At 34.6% G+C, this 21,409-nt stretch overlaps 2 protein-coding genes across 3 annotated transcripts in view; one reads left to right on the top strand and one right to left on the bottom strand.

Moving 5' to 3' along the window:
- The first annotated feature begins 271 nt into the window (after positions 1-271).
- Positions 272-11,757, top strand: LOC111509784 (uncharacterized). 2 transcript variants are annotated; one of them, XM_023165602.2, is made up of 2 exons: positions 272-526; positions 10,943-11,757. In XM_023165602.2, the coding sequence occupies exons 1-2, from the start codon at positions 404-406 to the stop codon at positions 11,684-11,686; spliced, it is 867 nt and encodes a 288-aa protein (XP_023021370.2). In that variant the 5' UTR covers positions 272-403; the 3' UTR covers positions 11,687-11,757. The 2 variants fall into 2 exon arrangements, with proteins under 2 accessions (XP_023021370.2, XP_074028935.1); XM_074172834.1 differs by lacking the exon at positions 272-526 and adding an exon at positions 7,553-7,687.
- A 5,181-nt stretch (positions 11,758-16,938) lies between these two features.
- Positions 16,939-21,409, bottom strand: part of LOC111509785 (uncharacterized) — a 119,803-nt gene continuing 115,332 nt past the window's right edge. The window contains exons 3-5 of the mRNA XM_074172833.1: positions 20,195-20,349; positions 17,525-17,581; positions 16,939-17,246 (exon numbers count right to left, since the gene is read on the bottom strand). Of these exons, the coding sequence (XP_074028934.1) occupies positions 17,202-17,246; positions 17,525-17,581; positions 20,195-20,349 (257 nt within the window). The 3' untranslated portion in view covers positions 16,939-17,201. The remainder of the gene's footprint in view (positions 17,247-17,524; positions 17,582-20,194; positions 20,350-21,409) is intronic.

Below are 21,409 nucleotides of genomic sequence, written 5' to 3'. Positions count from 1 at the left end.
AGTGATTTCGAATTTTTCGTAGGAAATTTAGCATTCTTGAATAAAAAAAGAAGGTAATCATTCACTTCAAGTTGTGGCTGATCTCCGATATTGGCTGACAATGAAACCCATTCGCAACAAAGCGATTTCTCTAAGAAATATTTTAAATCCGGCTACGTCGCAGTTCAAATAACGTGTTGTTGAACCATAATAAAGACAGGTATACTGGGAATCCCATTTTGCAAACTCCCTCTCTACGCCGCGCCGGTCTGATTCAAACGTGGTTCCCCAAGTGACGTCACTAACACAGAGTAGTTTACGGTGCCGGTGAAACATTCGCTCGTCCCAAACCGGCAAAGGATTTGGAAAGTTCCTTAATCATTTCTATGCATTTTAGTAAAATTATCGGAATTGCAGAATCACGATGGGTTTCTGTAATGTATATCAATGTGATGTGTGTCTAGCGAGGAAGTCAGTTCGCTCGTTGCCTCTACTCGGTTATGAAAGAATTTTAGCTTTGAAATTGATTAACAGTGCCAATGAATATGTGAGTACAATTTTGAGTTATCTCATTTGTATCAGATATTTTTATTATAATTCGGAGGTGGGGGTACCAGTGATACTTGAACATTTTATTGAGAATTTCTGTCAAGTAATGAAAATATTTTCCTGATCTGATCTTGATTAGGTATTTTTTTAAATTGATAAACAGTGCGGATGACTATGAACTACTTGTCCTAAATCGAATCGGATTTTTTTTATAATTTCGGTGAGTCGATTTGGAGGTGGGGGTAACCGTGACACTTGCAACTTCAATGAGAATTAGCTACTATTTGGAAATGTAAACATTTTTGGATCCGACTAGGACTAGGCAATTGTTTTTAGATTTATGTTGATGGTGACTGATGATACTTTCATAAAAAACTGTGTAACATGGAAATGAATGATGAAATTTTGAAGCTATCTATAAGTCAAATGGAACTTGTAGTATTTAGATAAAGTCGACCTGTCTCAGTAGATAGGGGTTAAGTTGAAATCATCTGTGGAGTTACCTACTGTGTAGGTATATCCAATACCTACACAGTAGGTATATCCACTGCACTGACGCCTGTCGGATATAATCCAACGCCGTTCGTGATATTAGCCAGTGGAGTAGTTTTTTTCTGATAGGCGAGACGGGCTTGAAAGTTCATTTCTTTAGCCTTTCTTCAGGCATAGCTCACTGACTAATAAGAAAGTTTTTCATCATTATCCAAAGGAATCGGGCAAATTTCGGATATGCAGTTGGTTAGTACCTCGTTCACGAGATGGAGTGACATTTTCCATGTTCGCTCCAACTTAAGACGAGGAATGAAATACTCTGAATGAATTTCGATTTTCAATGATATTGACTTTAGGTCGATGATGGTCACTATCTTGCACTGACGAGTGGCTAATAAGCCCGAAACCGGCCTGCAAGTGTGACCGTTCCAATTCGTAAATTGTTTAACAATAAGTGAAATGTACATTATATACAAACAAGAAAAATGAAATAAAACAATCAAGATAATTGATGAAAAACAAAAAAAACGCGACGTTTCGATTGTTTTTGAAATTTTTGAATCCATATTATCATTATTTATTCATTTTTGCTTATTTTTTCTGTTTCAACTAAATCAGCTGAATATTTCGATCCAGTAATTTGTTTCAGTATTCTTAGTAATATCAATTTTTTTCCTTTTTTTTATTGGTTCCTCCTAAGATTTCAAATTTGTTAACTCCTTTTATGGAGTATGGAAGTCCGAATTTGTAACACACCTAATCTATATCTGCCTAATCTATATATTAGGAGGAGGAGGAGAGTTTTATAATGGAATATCCTTTACTCTAATAATAAGTAATTTGAAGTCGACAAAATTGTATTTTCTTTATAAAATTGGCAAGGTAATCTATCCTCGGAAAATAACCATGCATTGTATTTTTTTTCAATTGAACTTCACGCGCGCTTGACTTGAGAAGTAAGCTGGCGAATGCGTGACGAGAGCGTAACGAAAAGTGTGATCGGGCGAGGCGAACGGAAGTTGAGAGGGAGGTGTACGTTAGTGAAGATAGAAAGAGAGAGAGTAACGTATATTAATGTAGGAGCAAGAGAGAGGTGCGAGCACACATTTACGATCGAATAGGCTCTGAAGAATTAGGAGACAACTATCATACGTTTCCACTCATTTTAGCAGAATATTTCAATGTTAATTTCGCGTCCGAAGATGGACAACCCTTGGTAAACAACTTTATACCAAATAACTTAAAACTACAAATCAATAATAATTATTATTTAACCGTTCCTCTTTTCTTCATAGATAAACCTTGCTTAATGGGAGGAGTTGAGCAGAAATAACAGTCGTCTGTATGATTGGTAGGCTCACGCCAAACCATAGGTACTGCAAAAGCCATTACCCGGTTTTTATTTTTCAGCCACTCTCGCAATATGACGGAACAAGAATTACAACATATATGAGGAGCCCATGATTTATCTTGGTCCCCAACTTTCACACCAAAATAATGTTCATAGGCTGTCTTAACGATAGGTGTCATTTTACGTTTCTGAGCCTTAAATGTTATTTCACCACATATATAGCAAAATCTATCGACAGAATTCACACACTTTCGAGGCATTTCAGATCAGCACTTAAATTAATTTAAAAATCAACTTCACACGATAATTTCAATAGCAACCACGTGCGTACAATTGACAAACTCACGTAGGTTATGTTTACTACTTAAGAACAGCTGATGAGAGGGGTGTTATGTAAACAAACATGTGTACCAACTGTTGGTGATGAAATATTTCATTTGTTGAAAACTCAATATACATATATATAATATAATGATACTATATCTTGAAAACAAGAGCTAATATATAATTTTTATGGTTTTCGGTTTTAACACGTGGAAATACATTAAAATCATCTAATTTCAACCCCGAAACAAAAACTTTGTTGTGTTGTGTAATCGAAATGAGCCTATCAAAGACATAGAACAACATTCGATGCAGTTTTCTTTAGATATCTTTCCAATTTTTATTCGAAAACATATGTATTTTATTTCTCGTACTATAAGCCTATTGTCTCGGTCTTACAATCAACCACAGTATCCGATAATGAAAATAATGAATAAAAATTAAAAACTATTCAAAAATGTTAATTAATCAATGAAAACCCATAATGAATATTTGTAAAATATCACTTCGGTCGTGTGGTCTAAAGCACACGCGCTTTTTTATATTTTGTTCTTTACAAGTAAGAGCTATAATTTTAATATTTCAGATATATAGGTATTTACTACCATTCTTTCGCTTTCACTTTATTCAACAGGTTTGACAGGAGATCCAATTTAGGGATTTATAAACGAATTAAAAAATTAGAAAAAGTCAATTTTAAGTAACTTCTCTATTCCTCAAGAAATTTTCCTACCAAAAACCATACTTATGAATTTTCATAGGGACTTCTGTTTGCCAGAGTATGTTCCAAGAGAAAATTCTACTGAATATTAAATTTTCATCTATATTATCTAAGGTCCGGACAAATACCTAGAAAACTAATTCTTCGATTCATTTTAGAATCAGAAGTCGCTAAATGGGATACTTTTTCCCTATAGAGGACTTTTTGACTTGTTAGCCCCAACAAACACTATGTCAGCATAGTAGAAAGGATTTATTATTTGGTTAGTTCCAATGAATTAATTCTGCTGTGAAAGAAAAAAACATCTACAGTTTCATACTGAAGATATTTCCTTTTTAGCATAAAATTCTTGGAATTTTTTGTCAATTTCCTGTGATAAATACCTCCTTATTTTAGTTGTTTCAATTGAATATAGTGTTAGATTGTTGTTTATAGGTACGTACAATATTCAAATGACCATAATTTATTCTCCAATGTCAACCGCATCATTAGCCTGAAAATGCATTGAATATTCTCGGTATGATCACTTGCACTCCTTTCCCATGTAAAATATTTTGTTAAAAACTCTCCACCTACTACACGCTTGATAAATAAAAAATAAAGAGATCCAATTAATTTCAGCATTTCATTCACAACTCAAGTGACGCAGCTTGACAATTTTAAGTGGGTACTTCAATTTTCAATGTTATTTAAATTTTGGAATGAATTGATATTAATCTCAACAAAAAGGCATTTTCTGTCGCTCATGTATTCAAAACGTATTCGCCTGTGATTCAAATACAATTTTTCTGGCGTTCAAACGATGACGTCATATCAACTATAATTTGAAACGTATTCATGATGATTCAAAACTATAAGGTTGGTTTTGAAACGGAATTTGACGTTATGTTACGTCAGTTGTCAGTTTCTGATTTATTTTGATCATTATAGTTTATAAAGTGCTGAATTTTTTTATGAAATATGTTGTAAGGATGTACAAAATTAAGCTGCGAAATTATTACTTGCCCAAATCCGATTCTAATTGAGGTTAGAGAAAATTGAAACAAGTTTGTTTTTATTATTAAGTTTGACATATGACACAAATTGAATAAGGGCTAGTTCACGTTGGAACGAACATCGCATAACAAGTGCGATTTGAAATGGCGTCGTGTTTATCGTAAAAAAGTTGAAAAAATTGAACTTTTTTGCGATTTCCGCAAAATTTTATACGTCAACATACAATAAGGTTATATTGCTATTTTATTTGACTGTTGCTTTTTAAGCCCATACATCGAAATTGAATCCGAAATAAACGAATGTGTCAGGTTGTTCAAATTATATCAACTTTACTGTATATATAAAGTTTCATTGAGAAAACCCCGTCGTTATGGCGTGAGAAATATTTTCAAAAACAGAAGAAAATATGGAGAATATCACAACCTTGTGACTGAAATAAGATTTAGTGATCCAGAGAAATATTTCAACTATTTATGGCTGACTCTCCCATTATTCAATAAATTATTGAATTTGGTTGGCTCTTCATTAAAGAAAACTCTTTTTGCAAAAGAACCCCTCGCTCCTGCACTTGAGTTGGCAGTAACGCTAAGATACGTGGTTTGAAGACACACTACTATTAAACAAAACTTGATAAAATTGTTAGTCCTGGTCTTAAAAGTCTTAATTCGTATGAGTCGTATGCATCAACATAACCATATGTCGGTGGTCGTTTGTCATTATTCAGGTTCATGTAATCAAATTTAAAATTCAACAATAAAATCCCTAGATATTACCCGCTTCAACATGAAGAGAGTATTTTGACCATTGGGTCAAATTTGCGGAACGGCAAAAATATTATCGCAATCGTTCTAATGTGAACTCGCCTTAACTCCATTCTGGCAAATCTCATTATTAATGACGTCACTACGAATCGTTTTTGAATACATGTCCGAATACGATTAAACGCCAGAAAACACCTCAAAATACGCGCTACAGATTTCGATTCTTTCACCATCTATCAACACGTGTACAAAGTTGGGCCATTCTCATTTCTGGCGTCGAGAGTTTTTGACAAAATAAAATATAATCTATTAAAACACTAGTCTTAAATGGTCATGATGATTGAAGTTTTCCGTAAGTTCGTTGTTCGAATGTTTACAGTTCAATGTGTACAGAACTTTCATTAAAACAAAATCAAACGCTCAAACAATCAATGAATTCCCATTCCTTAAAGAATTCAAAGCCCAATTCCATTCTTTGCTAAGAGCATCTGGAGGCATTTCTTTCGCATAAGATGGCCCTGTGTTATACATAGGGCTATTCAAATTCAATACTATCCATGGGGATGCCAAAAACGGTAAGATATAGTTAAATTGTGGCAAAGTTGCTTATTTTTAGGTACTAATTAGTGATAATGAGGAATCGGTTATAGTTATTTTGGCAGAAGAAGCAGAAAATGGTATTCCAAAATTTTCAGTTTTTCCCGCACATTTCCGGTTTTCCCGCACATTTCCGGTTTTTCCTGCATATTTCCGGTTTATTTCTTCATATTCCCTAAATTCAAAGAGCTGAAGTCGATTTTTCAGTAGTTTTTGAAAAAGGAAACTGCCACAATTTAACCGAATCCCTATTGTTTTCCAAATATCCATGCATAGACTGGAATTTGAATAGTCGTGTGAATTTCTTGACTTTGATTTTGCTCCACTGAAAGACTTATAATAATAATAATACTAGTTCTGAGATATACTAACAAACATAATTAATCGTTATGTTTACCGCAGTCAAGAACGAAATGTCAGGCATAAAACCTTGGAGAATATATACGGTAAAATATCCTGGAAAATAACATTGACACAATTATCTCTGACCGTGAAAGTTTACAGTCTTCAATTGGGGAACTGGAAAATATAGAAAAACTCATCTCTTTTATCTTTAGAAATTAGTGTTTCCATGAAGACTTATCGCTCTGTTTCTGGCACGGAAATTCCAATGATAAATATTGTGCAATATGCAGGAAAAAAGGATATGGGAAAGGATTACAACCTTCTCGTACCGGATTTTCCTACTGATATTGAAACGCAACAAATGCGGCAAATCGAAGTAATTCTAGATCGAAGAAAACACAGTCTCTCAGAATATTTAGGGAACTTTATTTACCCCCAACAAACTACACAAACAACAAACTAAGTGATCTAAAAATATGATACTGTCTGAAGTAAACAATGCTGAAGTATGGTTCCAGGTTCTGAAAGTATAATATCTATCAAATTCAAAATCAATCTATTGAAAACACTTTTTCCACACGAAAAAACAAAAATACTGTCTCTCTACGCGCGTTTCGCTGAACATCGTCAGCATCATTAGGAGAAGACTAAGACTAGTCCTTTTTAGTGAAACGAGAGCGTCGAGAGACCGTATTTTTGTTCTGGTGTGGAAAAAGTGTTCTCAATAGATTCATTACACCATATGGTCCAAATTCAACTCATCAAACATTAATGCATCATGTTTTTGTTCGTATGATTCATGAATCAAACTTCAACTTTTTGCTCTACAGAAAGTCATAATAAAAATCAATGGGAGCGTACAACTACACTTTCGCATTCATACTTACAAAAGTTATCTATTTCTTAAATTTCATCTTTGACATCTTATGAAAATTCTGCTCTTTTAATACACCCTAAGTTTTTTTAGCAGCGTTTCTGTTCTACTATGGAAATAATTGATTTTCCTCAAACTAGTTGTATCAACCTTTTAAAAATTATGATGTCTCCAAAGGGTTCATTGTTCTGTGTTTATTAATATCTCCAGCATTATAACATTTTCCCAACACATACATTTTCATGTATACATATTTTACATTTTATATACCTACATATTCTCACCAAAACTACGAAACAAATAGCATTCATGTATTTAATTGTTTTTTGAACTATTACAAAGTCCAACCTAATATAAAGTAAGTTTTTTAAGTACTCAGCCATCACCTTCAAAGTATTAATTTTATAGATCTGAAAATGAGTATCAGAATCAAAATCACTTCAATATAAATAACGAACAGCACACTTATGTGCTGAAAACTGAGAACAGCCATTTATGTACCATTTGAATCATTATTAGTCATTGAATGATTCATATACAGTGTACATAGATGTCGTTGAGAATTCTCAGCAAAATCATTCAACAGGCACATCAAAATTGTAGCATTAGTTTTACAAGAAGATGAGATGATTCATATCGTATTCAAGGGAAGTCAATTGCGTAGAAAATGATAATTATGAACAAATGAACCCCTTCTGGTAAGCTTATTATTTCAAATAACTTTCTGAATTTTTTTAATCCAACATATTTTCTCAATTCATAACCTTCAAAATTGAGTATGTATACCATATGGTGTAAATATTTATTTTAAAAATACTTCAGTAGAAGAAAACAAATATATTGAGTTACCAAACGCATCTATTTGAACAATACAGCTCGTCCCTTAAAGTCGGATAAAAAAAAGTCTCGTCCATTTTTTGCAAATATGTCAAGAACAATCACATATATTTAAAAATTGAAAAGTTATAGCTTCAGTTGAGCAGTGAACATACTTGTGAAAGCTGGTGGTTTAGCTCGCAAAGCGAACGAAAAAATCGCTTTATTTTAATTTTTATTGCATAAAACATATTTATTTTAATTCGTTCGTTTGATGAACAATTTGTTGTTGAAGCTATTGTGTGGTGAAACATGTGCTGCGGTTTTGTAAAGTGTTCTGTGGAAATTTCACAACAATGAGAATGGAAAATTGAAAATAATCATATCAATGTACCCTTTGTTGATGGAAAAAATAAACCAATTGAGATATAAATATTTGGAATGGAGTTATTTTTCAATGTTTCAGTTACGTTTTAATCTGTTGTATACAGGGCGTTCCAATTGAATTAAATGTTGAACGTTTCATTTACGATGAAACAAAAAATTCGCTGTCGTTCATTTTAATTTAGAAATCAACATTTCAGATAAATTTCCAGCTGGGTCAGGTATACCACAAGGATCGAATCTAGGTCCACTTATGTTCATAATTTTCATCAATGATTTACCATCAGCTCTGAAATATATTGATCGTCTTCTTTTTGCTGATGTTTTTAAACTCTTCAAATCAGTCGAAACAGTCCGAGACTGCACATATCAGCAAAAGGATATTAATAACATTTCAGATTGGAGTTTGTATAATAAATGAAAGAGTTTTATTATATTGTCGCAACTCAGTACTCGCTTTGCTCATCACGAGAGGATTTATCGGTGTTTCAACCAACCCTCTTTCATCAAAATAAAGAAAGAACTCATTTAAAACTGAATGAAATATTTATTATGATGAGAATGAAAAAAATACGCTAAGGATAGTTAATAAAATAGTTAAGAAAGATACAAAGGATCACCAAAAAACTGACATTATACTGCTACCCAACAGGAACGCTGAAAAGGAGATTCTTAAAATGCTCTGAAACCGTTTCTGAAGAGTGATCAATGAATACTGAATGAATTTCTCAATACTTTCTGTCGATCTTGACCTCCCTCAATGTTTATAAAGATTCATATGTTGAGGTTGCAACTTTCCTCTGCAGCTGCATGAACAGGTGTTTGAGTTTCGTGAATAAGTAGAAAACATTCTTGTTCTCGTTCATTGTTGAAAACTCGTCATGAACAATACTTGTAAAATGCTATTCATCTAGCTAATGTTTCCTAAATTATCCAATTCAATTTTTTTCGCAAGATTTTCAGGACAACTGTCTACTGATTAATTAGGGAGAACATGTTTCACAGAATCTGCTTCAGAATCATTTCTCAAGCTGCAATCGATCCTTCCAAGTGATGAAGGGTTTCGTAGAGAGATTGACCCGGCTCTTACTCCATGTAGTATTTTGATTTTTTCAAATAAAAATATTGGTGACCACTTTTTAACTGGGAACCTATCATAAATGTATTTTCCTATTCATAAATGTATGTAAATATTTGAGTTTGATTAACTACGCTATAAACGTAGTGATTTTGCGGCGGGATCCTGTACTATAAGGAACGCTTTCGAAAGTAGACTGTATTATTGTATGGAACTAGATGAAGGTCATTTTGAACACTTTATCCATTGATTGTGTTGCCATTGATATTACTTTTGTTGATTTCCTCAATAAAATGAGAGACAGCAAGTTTTCTGTTTTTTCTCAAATGAAACGTTCAACATACAATTTCTCAATAACGGTTGAACCCATTTCAAAAAACATTACAGAAATAATAGAGGGTCAAAAGACTTTTCAAATGGTGTATCACCCAATAGCACTTGTGATCTACACTAGTAGTGTAGGTATATGAGTAATGTATGGAAGATTATAAGCTGTCTTTCCTGAAAGGCAGAACTTTTCTCTCTACCAGCAATCTGCCTAGGCCTGAACGAGTGAAGATATCCCTGTACGCCGATGACACGGCTCTTCTCTCATCTTCCATGGGGCGAGAGCTTGGCGTCGTCTACATGCAACGAGCATTGGACGACCTCGAGCGCTGGTACCTCGATTGGAAGATCCGAGTAAACCCGGAAAAGACTCAGGCGATAACCATGGGAAGATTACTATCTTCTCCGGCCAGAAAAGTGAGAATCTCTGGAAGGGAGATTGACTGGCAAGCTCGGGTAAAGTACCTCGGCCTTTTAATAGACCGTAGGCTCACTTGGAACCCGCACATTATGTACGTTAAATCTAAGATCGAGGGTCGGATAGTCAGTCTGTACCCTCTGATCAATAGAAAATCCAAAATGAGTTTAAAGAACAAAATTACGATCTACAACACGATGTTCAAGCCTGTCATCATGTACGCTTCAGGCGTCTGGGGACAAGCGGCTCCGTCCAACATTTCCATTTTGGAAAGGTTACAAAATAAGTTAATCAGGATGATTGTGAATGCTCCTTGGTTCGTGCAGAATGAAGCCATCCGCAGAGATTTGCAGCTGCCTTCCATTCGGCAGTCCATTCAGTCGAGGAATAAGAGAGTTTTCAAAAAAACGGAAACTCATGAAAACCCGTTAGTTAGGGAAGCCATAGATTATGCTGTAGACGACCCCTCCCGATATAGAAGGCCCCGACGCTCTGTCGAATGAGGCCCTCGTGTCCCCCGTTAAAGGATGAATAACTTTTTCATCCATCCCACCCCAGCCAGGTAGGGGTATCCCGTGAAGGGCGGCACTGATGTCTAAGGACTTCATGCCGTCATCTATCAGTTGTGTACCCATTGGCCCCTCTCAAGGCCAACACTCAGCCAAAAGGGTAGGGGAGCTGGTCTCCAAACCTGGACGAAATCAGGATGACTCGTCAGATTATAAGCTGTACTATTTAACAGAATATAATTTATGAGATGACCTTCACAACCTTCGTAAAGGAATTAGCAATACTACCATAAAACAATTGCATATGAAGTATCATTAACTCAAATCCATTAAATGAAAGTTGATTTCGAAACATACATTTTTTTTATTGCCCTCGATAATTTTGACAAAACCAGTCAATAAATTCTATTCTTTGTTACAGATGCAAGTAAGAAAACCACCCAAAAGTTGTGTAACGTGCATAAAAAAGTTGCGTTTTTTCAATACTCGCCTCATCAATAATCCGAAGGAAAAAATAACGAATCGATCTGACTTATCTCAGTTCAAAATGTATCCACAAGGATTCTCACCGTTCAAATCGGACGACACCTTGGAACCCAACACGGAAGAATCACCGGAATCTTATCTGAGTCAGTATTTTTCTCTTACCCCTGAAGAAGTAGGTTCGAGTAAAGGCCAAAGTATGAGTGAAAGTAGACTGAATGCAGAAGACAATGAACATATGAACATGGAGGAACCTTGCCTAAATGACTACAACTGTAAATGTGAAAATTGTCAAAATAAATATGGCAGTTTACCAATCCTCCTCCAGGGCATTGAACAAAAATCCCTTTCCCACAAGACTGAACCACAACCATCGACGTCTAGTCAGAAAGTTCCTAAGAAGGTGCTGACTTGTGAATATTGCAAGAAAACCTTCACTCATAAAGGTGATTTCAATAAACATTTGCGAAAGCACACCAGAGAGAAACCTTTTTCTTGCACGGTTTGCAACAGAAAATTTGCACATACTTCCAATTTGCAAAGGCATCAAAGGCTACATAGTGGATTCAAACCTTTTGTTTGTGATCTCTGCAACAAAACTTTCAGCAGGAAAGATAAATTAGACTGTCACAGAAGAAGCAGAATTTGTTCAGGAACCAGTAGTTCTACAGTTCCAGAGTAGAAGCCGTTTGAAGATATGTCTTTTATTTATTTTAAATTATTTCAAAATGAATTAAAATATTTTTGGATGAATATCATTGAAAATTATTTATCAAAAACTACCCACTGATAAAAAATGGCAATATGTGGAGGCAACAATGTGCGCACATTTTCGATCGTGAGCTGAGTATAGAGATAGGTTGAAAAAAGAAAAATTAATAGTAAAACATTTTTAAAAACAAGTTTACATTGACATGCTCTAAAGAGAAGAAAATACGTTTCAAATTAGTTCAAACCCATCAATTAATTTCTACATTATACAATTCAACCGATATTAAAGTTTGTTGGGATATTTGCCTATTTTTTTCTTATAATTATATCAAGATTAACTAACTTGTATATTTAGTCATCTGCATAAGTGAATAATTATGAAATATTTAAAAGAAGTGTTTACTATTAATTTGTTTTCCTTTTCTCAGCTACCGCTGGACATATTCCTTATGTCCTTCATTCATTCAATGCGTCACTGTTGCTTGGTTGGTCCCAACAATATTAGTTCGAGTACCACGAAATTATCCCAAACATCTGTCGAAGTCTTTAGAATTGGTTTGGTAGCTATCTTACTTTCTGACATTTTGATTGTTTTCTGCTTGATTTGATAGCCATATCATGGGGCTGCATAAAAAACGTAGACCACCGTCTTTAGGAGTCCGCCATATGAATGACGTCATTTCACTGTTCGTATTCTTTTCAGCAAACTATTCCATATGCATGAGAGTGCATAAACCACTGAAGGTCATGGCCCTATCATCAGCATAAAACACTATGTGACCGTCAAATTTACGTTATTGCGTTCTTGTAAACAAAAAAAGGATCGGCCAAGTACTGTTCCCTAAAGTATACCTACATTGATTCGTAGTGTTGCACTACGCTTGCTACCACTTTTAATATTTTGTGTTCGTTCTTTTGAATAATTCTGCATCAGTTCCAAAGCATGACCTCTAATACCATAATTAAACAATTTTTTGAGTAGGGTTTCATGCGACACAGTATCGAAAGCCTTTGTCTAGTCCATAAATGGTTCAACTTCCATATTAGAGAGTTCGCACTGTACACAAGTTGGATTAGCGATTAATTTCTTTTTCAGTGTTTTTGTTATAGCCTCCGATGTACTCTCGATGATTGTTTTTATGAACGTTTGACTATTCAACCACTTATTTATCTATGAATCAACTGATGATTCTATTTCTTCCCTGATTTCTCGCGTGATAACCATTTTTCACGTTTCTGTTAACATTGTTGTGTCAGTTTATATGCAATATATAATCAACAGGATAATTTTCACCTTCCGATTAGCTCTACTAGTTTTATATTCGTTTGTTTCAACTGAGCCCGGTTTATACGTCCATACTACTCGCGAACTATATTACTATACAGGGTGAACCATAAATACGTTAAAATATTAAAGTGATGTATTTCTGAGACAATTTTAAGAAAAAAAGTTTATTTAAACTTGTGTCCGGAAATGCTTCATTTCGGAGATAACGGGTGTTGAAATTGAATTTTTTGTTCGTTTTCTAAAAATAAGTTATTTACACGAAATATAGTACCTGGATTTTTTTGACGTGAGAATTCATAATTTCTTGAATTTCACTAGTTCGGACTTCCATTGTCTACTATATAAAATGATTTGAAATCCATGAAACAACTAAAAAAGAAGAATTAAAAATGAATAGCTGAAAATAACAATTATATTAAGCAAAATAAACCTGAAATGAAATGATAGTGAAATAAAATACAAGTAAAATAGAACAATTGAACAAAAATAAATAAAAATGAAGAAATGAAAAAAGAAAATAAAAATAAAAAGTTGAGAGATTCCAAGTCACGTTAGTTCACGACGTTTCGATTGTTAATATCTACAATCGTCTTCGGGTGATGACTGGACTGATTCCTCCGAGAGATTACTATTTATAGGTCGTTCGAGTACTTTCACTTATCCCCGCTTTCCATTTTCCGCTTCACTGGTTCTGTGGGAGATGACCGTTAGGCGGGAGTTGGCCATTTTTCGCTTGATGATGGGTTTCCATATGTTGCGTATTTCTACGCTGGCTTGGCTGAATACGTTGTTGGACAACCTGTGAGCGGCTTCCTTGAATTTTCTCCTAAACGATTGTTCCTCTCTGTGCAAGATCTCAGCTTGGGACCACTCGATGTTGTGTTGATGGGTCCAAACATGGTCTGCTATTTCTGATTTGCTGGTTTCCCCTCGCTGTGTGTGTTTCTTGTGCTCGGCAATGCGGACATTCGATGGCCTCTTAGTTTCACCAATATAGGATTTTCCGCACTCACAGAGTATCCGGTAAATACAATTCTTGGAATCGCAGTCCGCGTTTGGTGGCCTGGTTTTCATGAGGCTGTTACGGATAGTGTTACCGGATCTGAAGCAGGTTCTGATGTTGTACTTCGAACCCATTCTTCTTATCCTCTCCGATAATCCTCTGATGTAGGGAAGTGCAAGCACTGGTTGTGACGGTTTCTCTTCCTTGCGAGGCTCCTGCTGTCTTTTAGCCAAGGTCTTTTCTACCATCGCTTTGGAGTAGTCATTCCGTTGAAGATGAGGGACTGTCATGGTTGAGATATGTTGACGACACCTTCATAATATGGAACCATGGGAATACTGAACTAGACGCCTTCCTGAAACACATCAACAGCGTGAGACCTTCCATCACTTTCACAATGGAGAAGGAAATCCACAACGAATTGCCATTTTTAGATGTTTTGGTGAAGAGGACCGACACTAAGTGGGAAACATCTGTATACCGAAAACCCACTCATACGTGACAGTATCTGAACCTCGAATCCAACCACCATCAATCAACTAAAAGAGGAATCATCAAGACTCTATTAGACCGTGCTTTCGGGCTCTGTAACACGAAGGAAGGTCATGGGAAGGAACTAGACATCATCAAAAATGATTTTCAACGGAATGGCTACTCCAAAGCGATGGTAGAAAAGACCTTGGCTAAAAGACAGCAGGAGCCTCACAAGGAAGAGAAACCGTCACAACCAGTGCTTGCACTTCGCTACATCAGAGGATTATCGGAGAGGATAAGAAGAATTGGTTCCAAGTACAACATCAGAACCTGCTTCAGATCCGGTAACACTATCCGTAGCAGCCTCACGAAAACCAGGCCACCAAACGCGGACTGCGAATCCAAGAATTGCATTTACCGGATACCCTGTGAGTGCGGAAAATTGGTGAAACTAAGAGGCCATTGAATGTTCGCATTGCCGAGTGAAAAATGGCCAACGCCCGCCAAACGGTCATCTCCCACGGAACCAGTGAAGCGGAAAATGGAAAGCGGGGATAAGTGAAAGTACTCGAACGACCTATAAATAGTAATCAGTCCAGTCATCACCCGAAGACGATTGTAGATATTAACAATCGAAACGTCGTGAACTAACGTGACTTGGAATCTCTCAACTTTTTATTTTTATTTTCTTTTTTCATTTCTTCATTTTTATTTATTTTTGTTCAATTGTTCTATTTTACTTGTATTTTATTTCACTATCATTTCATTTCAGGTTTATTTTGCTTAATATAATTGTTATTTTCAGCTATTCATTTTTAATTCTTCTTTTTTAGTTGTTTCATGGATTTCAAATCATTTTATATAGTAGACAATGGAAGTCCGAACTAGTGAAATTCATCATGAAACATTGTCAATCATCTTCAAACAAACGTCATAATTTCTTATTAGTTTTCGTGTAACATCTAGAGGGCGCTGCGTACTCTATCATTATTTTCCTCAAATTACCCCAACTTTTTCACAGTAAACTTTTGGTACTTTTCATGAAGAAACTCAATTCCCACACCTTTTCCAAATGAAAAAAGTCAACAACGCTGGAGATGATCGTTTTCGAGATATTTACAATTTTCTATAACGATGCATATTACTTAGCTCCTAGAGCGCTTAGTGAAGTTGCTAAGAATATTACAAAAACTAAGTATGTGGTAGATCTCGTTAAAATAAACAAGTTATTATTGGTAAAAAATACTCAAAATGGAAAAATTGATGCGTCCAGGGTGTCAATTTTAACTATATGTTTTGATCGTTATTTTCGAACATTAGCAAAATCTCACAAATGACAACATTTTTGCAGAATTTTTTTCGATACGTAAATGACACCGAAAGACGTATTTCCACCGAATTTCAGGCCTGTATGTGCGATTTTGGCGAATGAATAGTAATTGAAATTAGCGTGAATTTGAATTTTTCGTTTGTTTGAAGGTGGCTGACAATATTTCGAACTCCCATTGTCTAATATGATATGATTTGAAATCTCTGAAATGATAATGAAAATTAAAAAGAATAGCTGAAAATAACAATTATATCAAGCAAAAAAGTCCTGAAAAGAAATTACAATAAATTAAAAAATTAAGCCAAAAAATTAAAATTAAACAATTGAAACGAAATAAAAATTAAATAAAAATCGAAAATTGAACAATTGAAATGAAATAAAAATTAAAAGATTTCAAGCCAAGTTACTTGATTGTTAGTATCCACAATCGTCTTCGAGTGATGACTTAATTTTTATTTTATTTTAATTGTTCGATTTTCAGTTTTTTTGCTCAATTTTTTATTTCATTCTAATTTTTTTCAAGATTTTTCTGCTCAATATTATCAGTATTTATTTTCAGTAATTCTTTATAATTTTCATGTTCATTTGTTATTTTGAATTTTTGATTTCTTATATCTGGCCAAGTTTTTCTCGGATTCAAATTTGGAACCTCGGAAAACGAAATGAACTTTTGGTAAGATTACCACCTACCGAAACAGTATTTGAAAAATTCAGTTTTTTTCGTTATGACCGAAATTATTCCATATTAGAAATATGTTCCCAGTATTTGAAATGAAAACTATTTCAACACATTGATTGTGGTCATTTTCCTCACAGGTTGAATTCTGCTATAACATATTTTGCGTTTTGGCTAGCATGCTTTGGTTAAGACGCGTTTCCGGGATCTTATATTTTTCTGGAAAGTGTGGAGAGAAAACGACGCTTAGGTTTCGTAATATATTTTTTGTCTCCGTTAGCGGATCCAACAGAAAATTATTCGGATCATTTTTCACGAATCTTTCTTCTACTGGGTCCTCCTTGGCTTAGTATGAATGTAGAATATCTCAATAACAACTCCTAAAAGAATTAAAATACGATATGATTCGAAAAAAATGACAACGGAATGGAATAGGAAATCAAACAAATGAATAAAAAGTACAGCTTTATTTGAAACATTTCTAAACAATACATTGACTACTATATCGCACTGCACATACGATTGAGAATAATGGATTTTCTTTAATAAGTCGCATTTTCATGTTCGTTTTTCAATACGGTTTAATAATTTATATTTCACATTACAAATTAACACTGAAAAATAGTTCTTTAACAAAGAATAACCAGAGAAATGAACCTAGTAATTTTAATAATCAATTGTCATTGATGATCTCCATTGTTAGTGTATTGAAAATTTAATTAGCACCTTCCGATGACAGTCCAGATAAATAATCAGAAATCTGAAAACAAGAAAAATAAGACTATTAACGGAAATGAAAATGTTGTGTCTAATCGTCAGTCACTATTGTTGCAGATGATAAGCTCATGGCATAATTAAATAAGAAATTCAATTCATTGTGTTATGATACTTTTAATGCATTTTGGTAGCTTGAAACATGATATTCAATTACGGAGAAAATGTATAATATTCCTTGAACTGACTAACGGCACTTTCGAGATCGTTGCTCTTCCTATGGGAAATGTTATAAAAGAGTTCTTGGCAAGGTCATATACTTACGGGGCTTTCCTCGGATCTTTTGCCGAATCGTAGACGTAGAGATGGAGCCCGTTCAACCTGAAAAAGCAAAAAAAGATATACTACTTAGTTGTTTATGTGTACTGAATACATAATAATAATAGTAGTTTTCGACACTGAACGAGGTAACCACAACTCTGTCACCGGCCTACCGCACTAAGGCAGAAATCTTAGCCGGATATATGCAGAAGGCTGTCATTCTTGGCTCACTGCGCTTGCACAGGGCACATGATTTTCGGACCCAATGATCACTTACCCCAGGTGTGGGGAGTGGTCGTTGGTTGATAATGCTGGCGCGCCCTCCCGAATATATCGGGGCTTCGGGGGATAGGGCCTGACCAACGCATACTTCGGTAAAAGAAATAATAATAATAAATGCTTTTATAGAAAGGTTACTCAGTACAAGAGATACTAATCTGAACTAACAAATGGCAGAATTCAACATCTGCACATGATAAATCAAGGCAGACATTGGTCTTTCATCTAACCAGCAACAAATATTTTGCAATCAAACTTGATGAAAACAAAATAAGAAAAAGAAGGAGTAAAAAGAAAAGAAGGAACGGTGAAAAGCAGGAAAGACAGGCGAAAAACGAATAAATGAGAATTTGATATTTTATATGTGGAAAGTCATGTCAGAAGCATAACATAAAGGAAATTCAAATGAAAATTTTCATATTTTCTACATATTTATGCTAAATAAATATCAAGTATAGGTTACCTCAGGGTTGGTACTAGAGTGTCACCAAGATTTAGCCAAAGCCTCGGTAGATAAAAACATTATCCTGAGGTGGGTCAAAGGGCACGACAGGAGTAAAGGTAATCGCATTGCCGACTCTTTAGCCAAGGAAGCGGCTGGACTAAGAATTTTAGGACCCAGTGACACCTACGGCCTGAACCGGGTTGAAACCCGTATCTCTTTAGAGAGTGTGCGCCTAGCATCCATGGTCAGCTATCCAAGTTGTTCCAAGTATTGAGACACATGCTCACGTCTCCTTGCGCCTGTGATGAGTCTCATGAACGAATTCTGCAGTTTTTGAAGTCTCTGCCTGTCAGATTTCAAGAGTCCTGGTCCATAAACAGTTTCTGCATAATTGGCATGAGATAGTGTCAGTGCGCCGCAGAGTAATATTTTGTTTTGTTCAATAGATTTTTATTCGATTATACCAGTTTTAGATTCAAATAATTCTTTTTAAGGAACTGAGAAACATATGTCTCTATCTGGTAGTTGAACCTCATCGATGAAAATATTAATCAATTTGTTATAATAATTATTTCCAGCCAAGTTTGTAATTAATTAAATTACCTGAGCTTATGTCGCAGTTCCCACATTTGGAAAAATATTTAATAACTGAGTTATTCAATTCTAATTGACAATTCAGTAAATTACTTGAATTCCTGATTTCTAAACATTCTACAATACTGAGTTTCTAACTCTCGTCTTCTAAATAATACAACGTATTCATGATTGAACTCATGGTAAAAAGTGGTTTGGAAATGTGGAATTGATCTTTCTATTTACAAAACTACTTCAACTCACTTTAATTCTTTGGGAAAATGTTCTCCCTGTTTGGCCAATATGCAATAAACTTGAAACCTACGATTATTATTATTGTCAATCACTAAATGCTGTATACAGCAAATACTTCTGATTTTTTTGTGTAATTGATGACTTGTTTATTTTGTGGAAATTCATGATCACCTCAATGAAATGAATGAAAACACTTTTGTCTAATTTTCACTAGTTATTTTCTTTTTACGACCGGTTTCGAAGTATAAAAAGTAACTAATACTTTCGAAATCTAAAAACGTGGTTGTATAGGGAGTTTGTAGGTAAGCTGGATGGGGAGGTAATTAAGAAAACAGGAATGCCAGTTATAATAAAAATTCAACACTGGAGATTATAGAAGATACCGGAGTAATTGGAAATGGAAATTAATAAATCAATAAATAACCCGAAATATATTACCCTAAACGATCAACTCGATTTATGTAGGTCACCACTCTTGAATTTATAAGTTTGACAACCCCTTGCATCTCAAATTAGGCCGCAAAGGCTTCGTCATTAATTCATATTTTTAGGGCAGTAAAGCACTATTGGGTCTAGGGAAAATTGCAATTGCAGGCTGTGCAGGTATGTGATACAGTCAGACTATTAGGTCAGATCAAAGCATGACGTCATCTTGTTTTTCAGCGAAAATTGAAAATATCCCAGATATACGTTGTGATGTGATACGTTGAAAAGTGCTTTCAATAGAAAGGATTGGAAATTTCAATCGAAATTCAATAGTAAAAACATTTTGGGGTGTTTAATGGAAAAAATAATCATCAATGGTCATTGCGACTGTTCCACATTTTTGTTACTCGCCGTGAACATGAAACTTTAAAAGTTTTTCCAGATTCGTTATACCTACCAAATCATTTAACAACATTGAATGGTCAACTAAATTCTTCACTCTTTAACCGACTGAATTATGTACGCCTATCGAACAGCAATTCGAAAATGATTTATCACTCCGCAGCTGAAGGAAATATACTATAGTACGGTGTTATACATTTGAAGTGGAATATTGAATATTTCTCCGAATTTCATTGAGTTTTCATCGAAGATTTGCAGCATAGCAACCAAATAAATCAAAACATATTACTTACTGGTATGGGTTTCATTACGGGATCGAAGGAACCAGCTCGTTTTCCGAATCTGAGACGAAGTTGTGGACCTCTTGCTCGCCTTTCAACTTGATGGCGTCCTAGCTCATCATTCAATTTCTCTTGTTGTAAGAGTAGTTCATAGAGGTCATTTATATCTGAAAATAAAATATCGTTTCAGATATAAAAAAAATTTGCCGCGCTTGCGTAAGAGAGGTTGCGTTTTATAATGCAGAAATAATTGAATGGAAAATATAAATCAAAACAGTTATCGTTAGATCATTTATCAATAAGTTATGACGTTATCATTTCGACGGAAATATAAGGACTTGAAAATCTATCCCTTTTGAAACTGAAGGGTTATGTCCAATTTTATAATGAGGGTCAGCTCAATAAAAATGATGACATTGGTTTCATTGAAGGCAACCAAAACTTCCTAGCCGATAAGACTCGAATTGGTGAAATTGCAGTAACTAGAATTTTAATTTCGAATGAGATGAAGATATCGGGAAGAAAGTTTTTGGCTTTCTTCTACTCCATCTTGATACAAAAAAAATTGAGAATCTTCCAAAGAAAGGAAGGGAACAATCAATTCTAAAAGAAGTAACTTTATACATAGATGTATAGACCTTTCCAGAACTTTTGAAACCGTATATCACAAAATCTTCTGAGAAAACTGAATAGTTATTGCATCAAGATGGGGTAGTGGAAATCCAAACATTTTCTTTCCCAAAAATTAGTCACTCCTAAAACTTTAACCCTTTCTACAGTACAGCCATTTATCGCTCTCCTAGAACGTGTTCAAAACTCTTTAATTCTGATCTATTGAAAGTTAGAACAACAAGGTCGAAATGATGTCGATGTTATCACAGGTGATCTTAATATAAATCAATTGGGCGATAACGATTCTGTCGAAAAATACAAAACTATAATGAGTAATTCTGGTTACAATTTCTTTGTAAATGATTGTACTATATTGCCAAGCCACTTCGATCATTTCTTCATAAGATACAAAATTAACAAAACAGAAAAAAAATCAAATCTCTTATAATTCAATATAATGTAACTGATCACCATCCCATAATTCTGTCTATAAAATCTCTCCCGAAGGGATAGTCTACCAGGGTGATTCCAGAAATATCCGGCCTTACCTAGAGATGGCCTGTATTAGAAAGTATACAGTCTATAAAGCATAATAATAATAATAATAATATTCAA

The sequence above is a fragment of the Leptinotarsa decemlineata genome, unplaced genomic scaffold (assembly GCF_025532065.1).
Source record: "Leptinotarsa decemlineata unplaced genomic scaffold, Ldec_3_MD MMD2_tig00000199_RagTag_RagTag, whole genome shotgun sequence".
Classification (NCBI taxonomy): domain Eukaryota; kingdom Metazoa; phylum Arthropoda; class Insecta; order Coleoptera; family Chrysomelidae; genus Leptinotarsa; species Leptinotarsa decemlineata.
The sequence above is the reverse complement of the archived record's forward strand: the minus strand, read 5'-3'. Positions and strand labels throughout refer to the sequence as shown.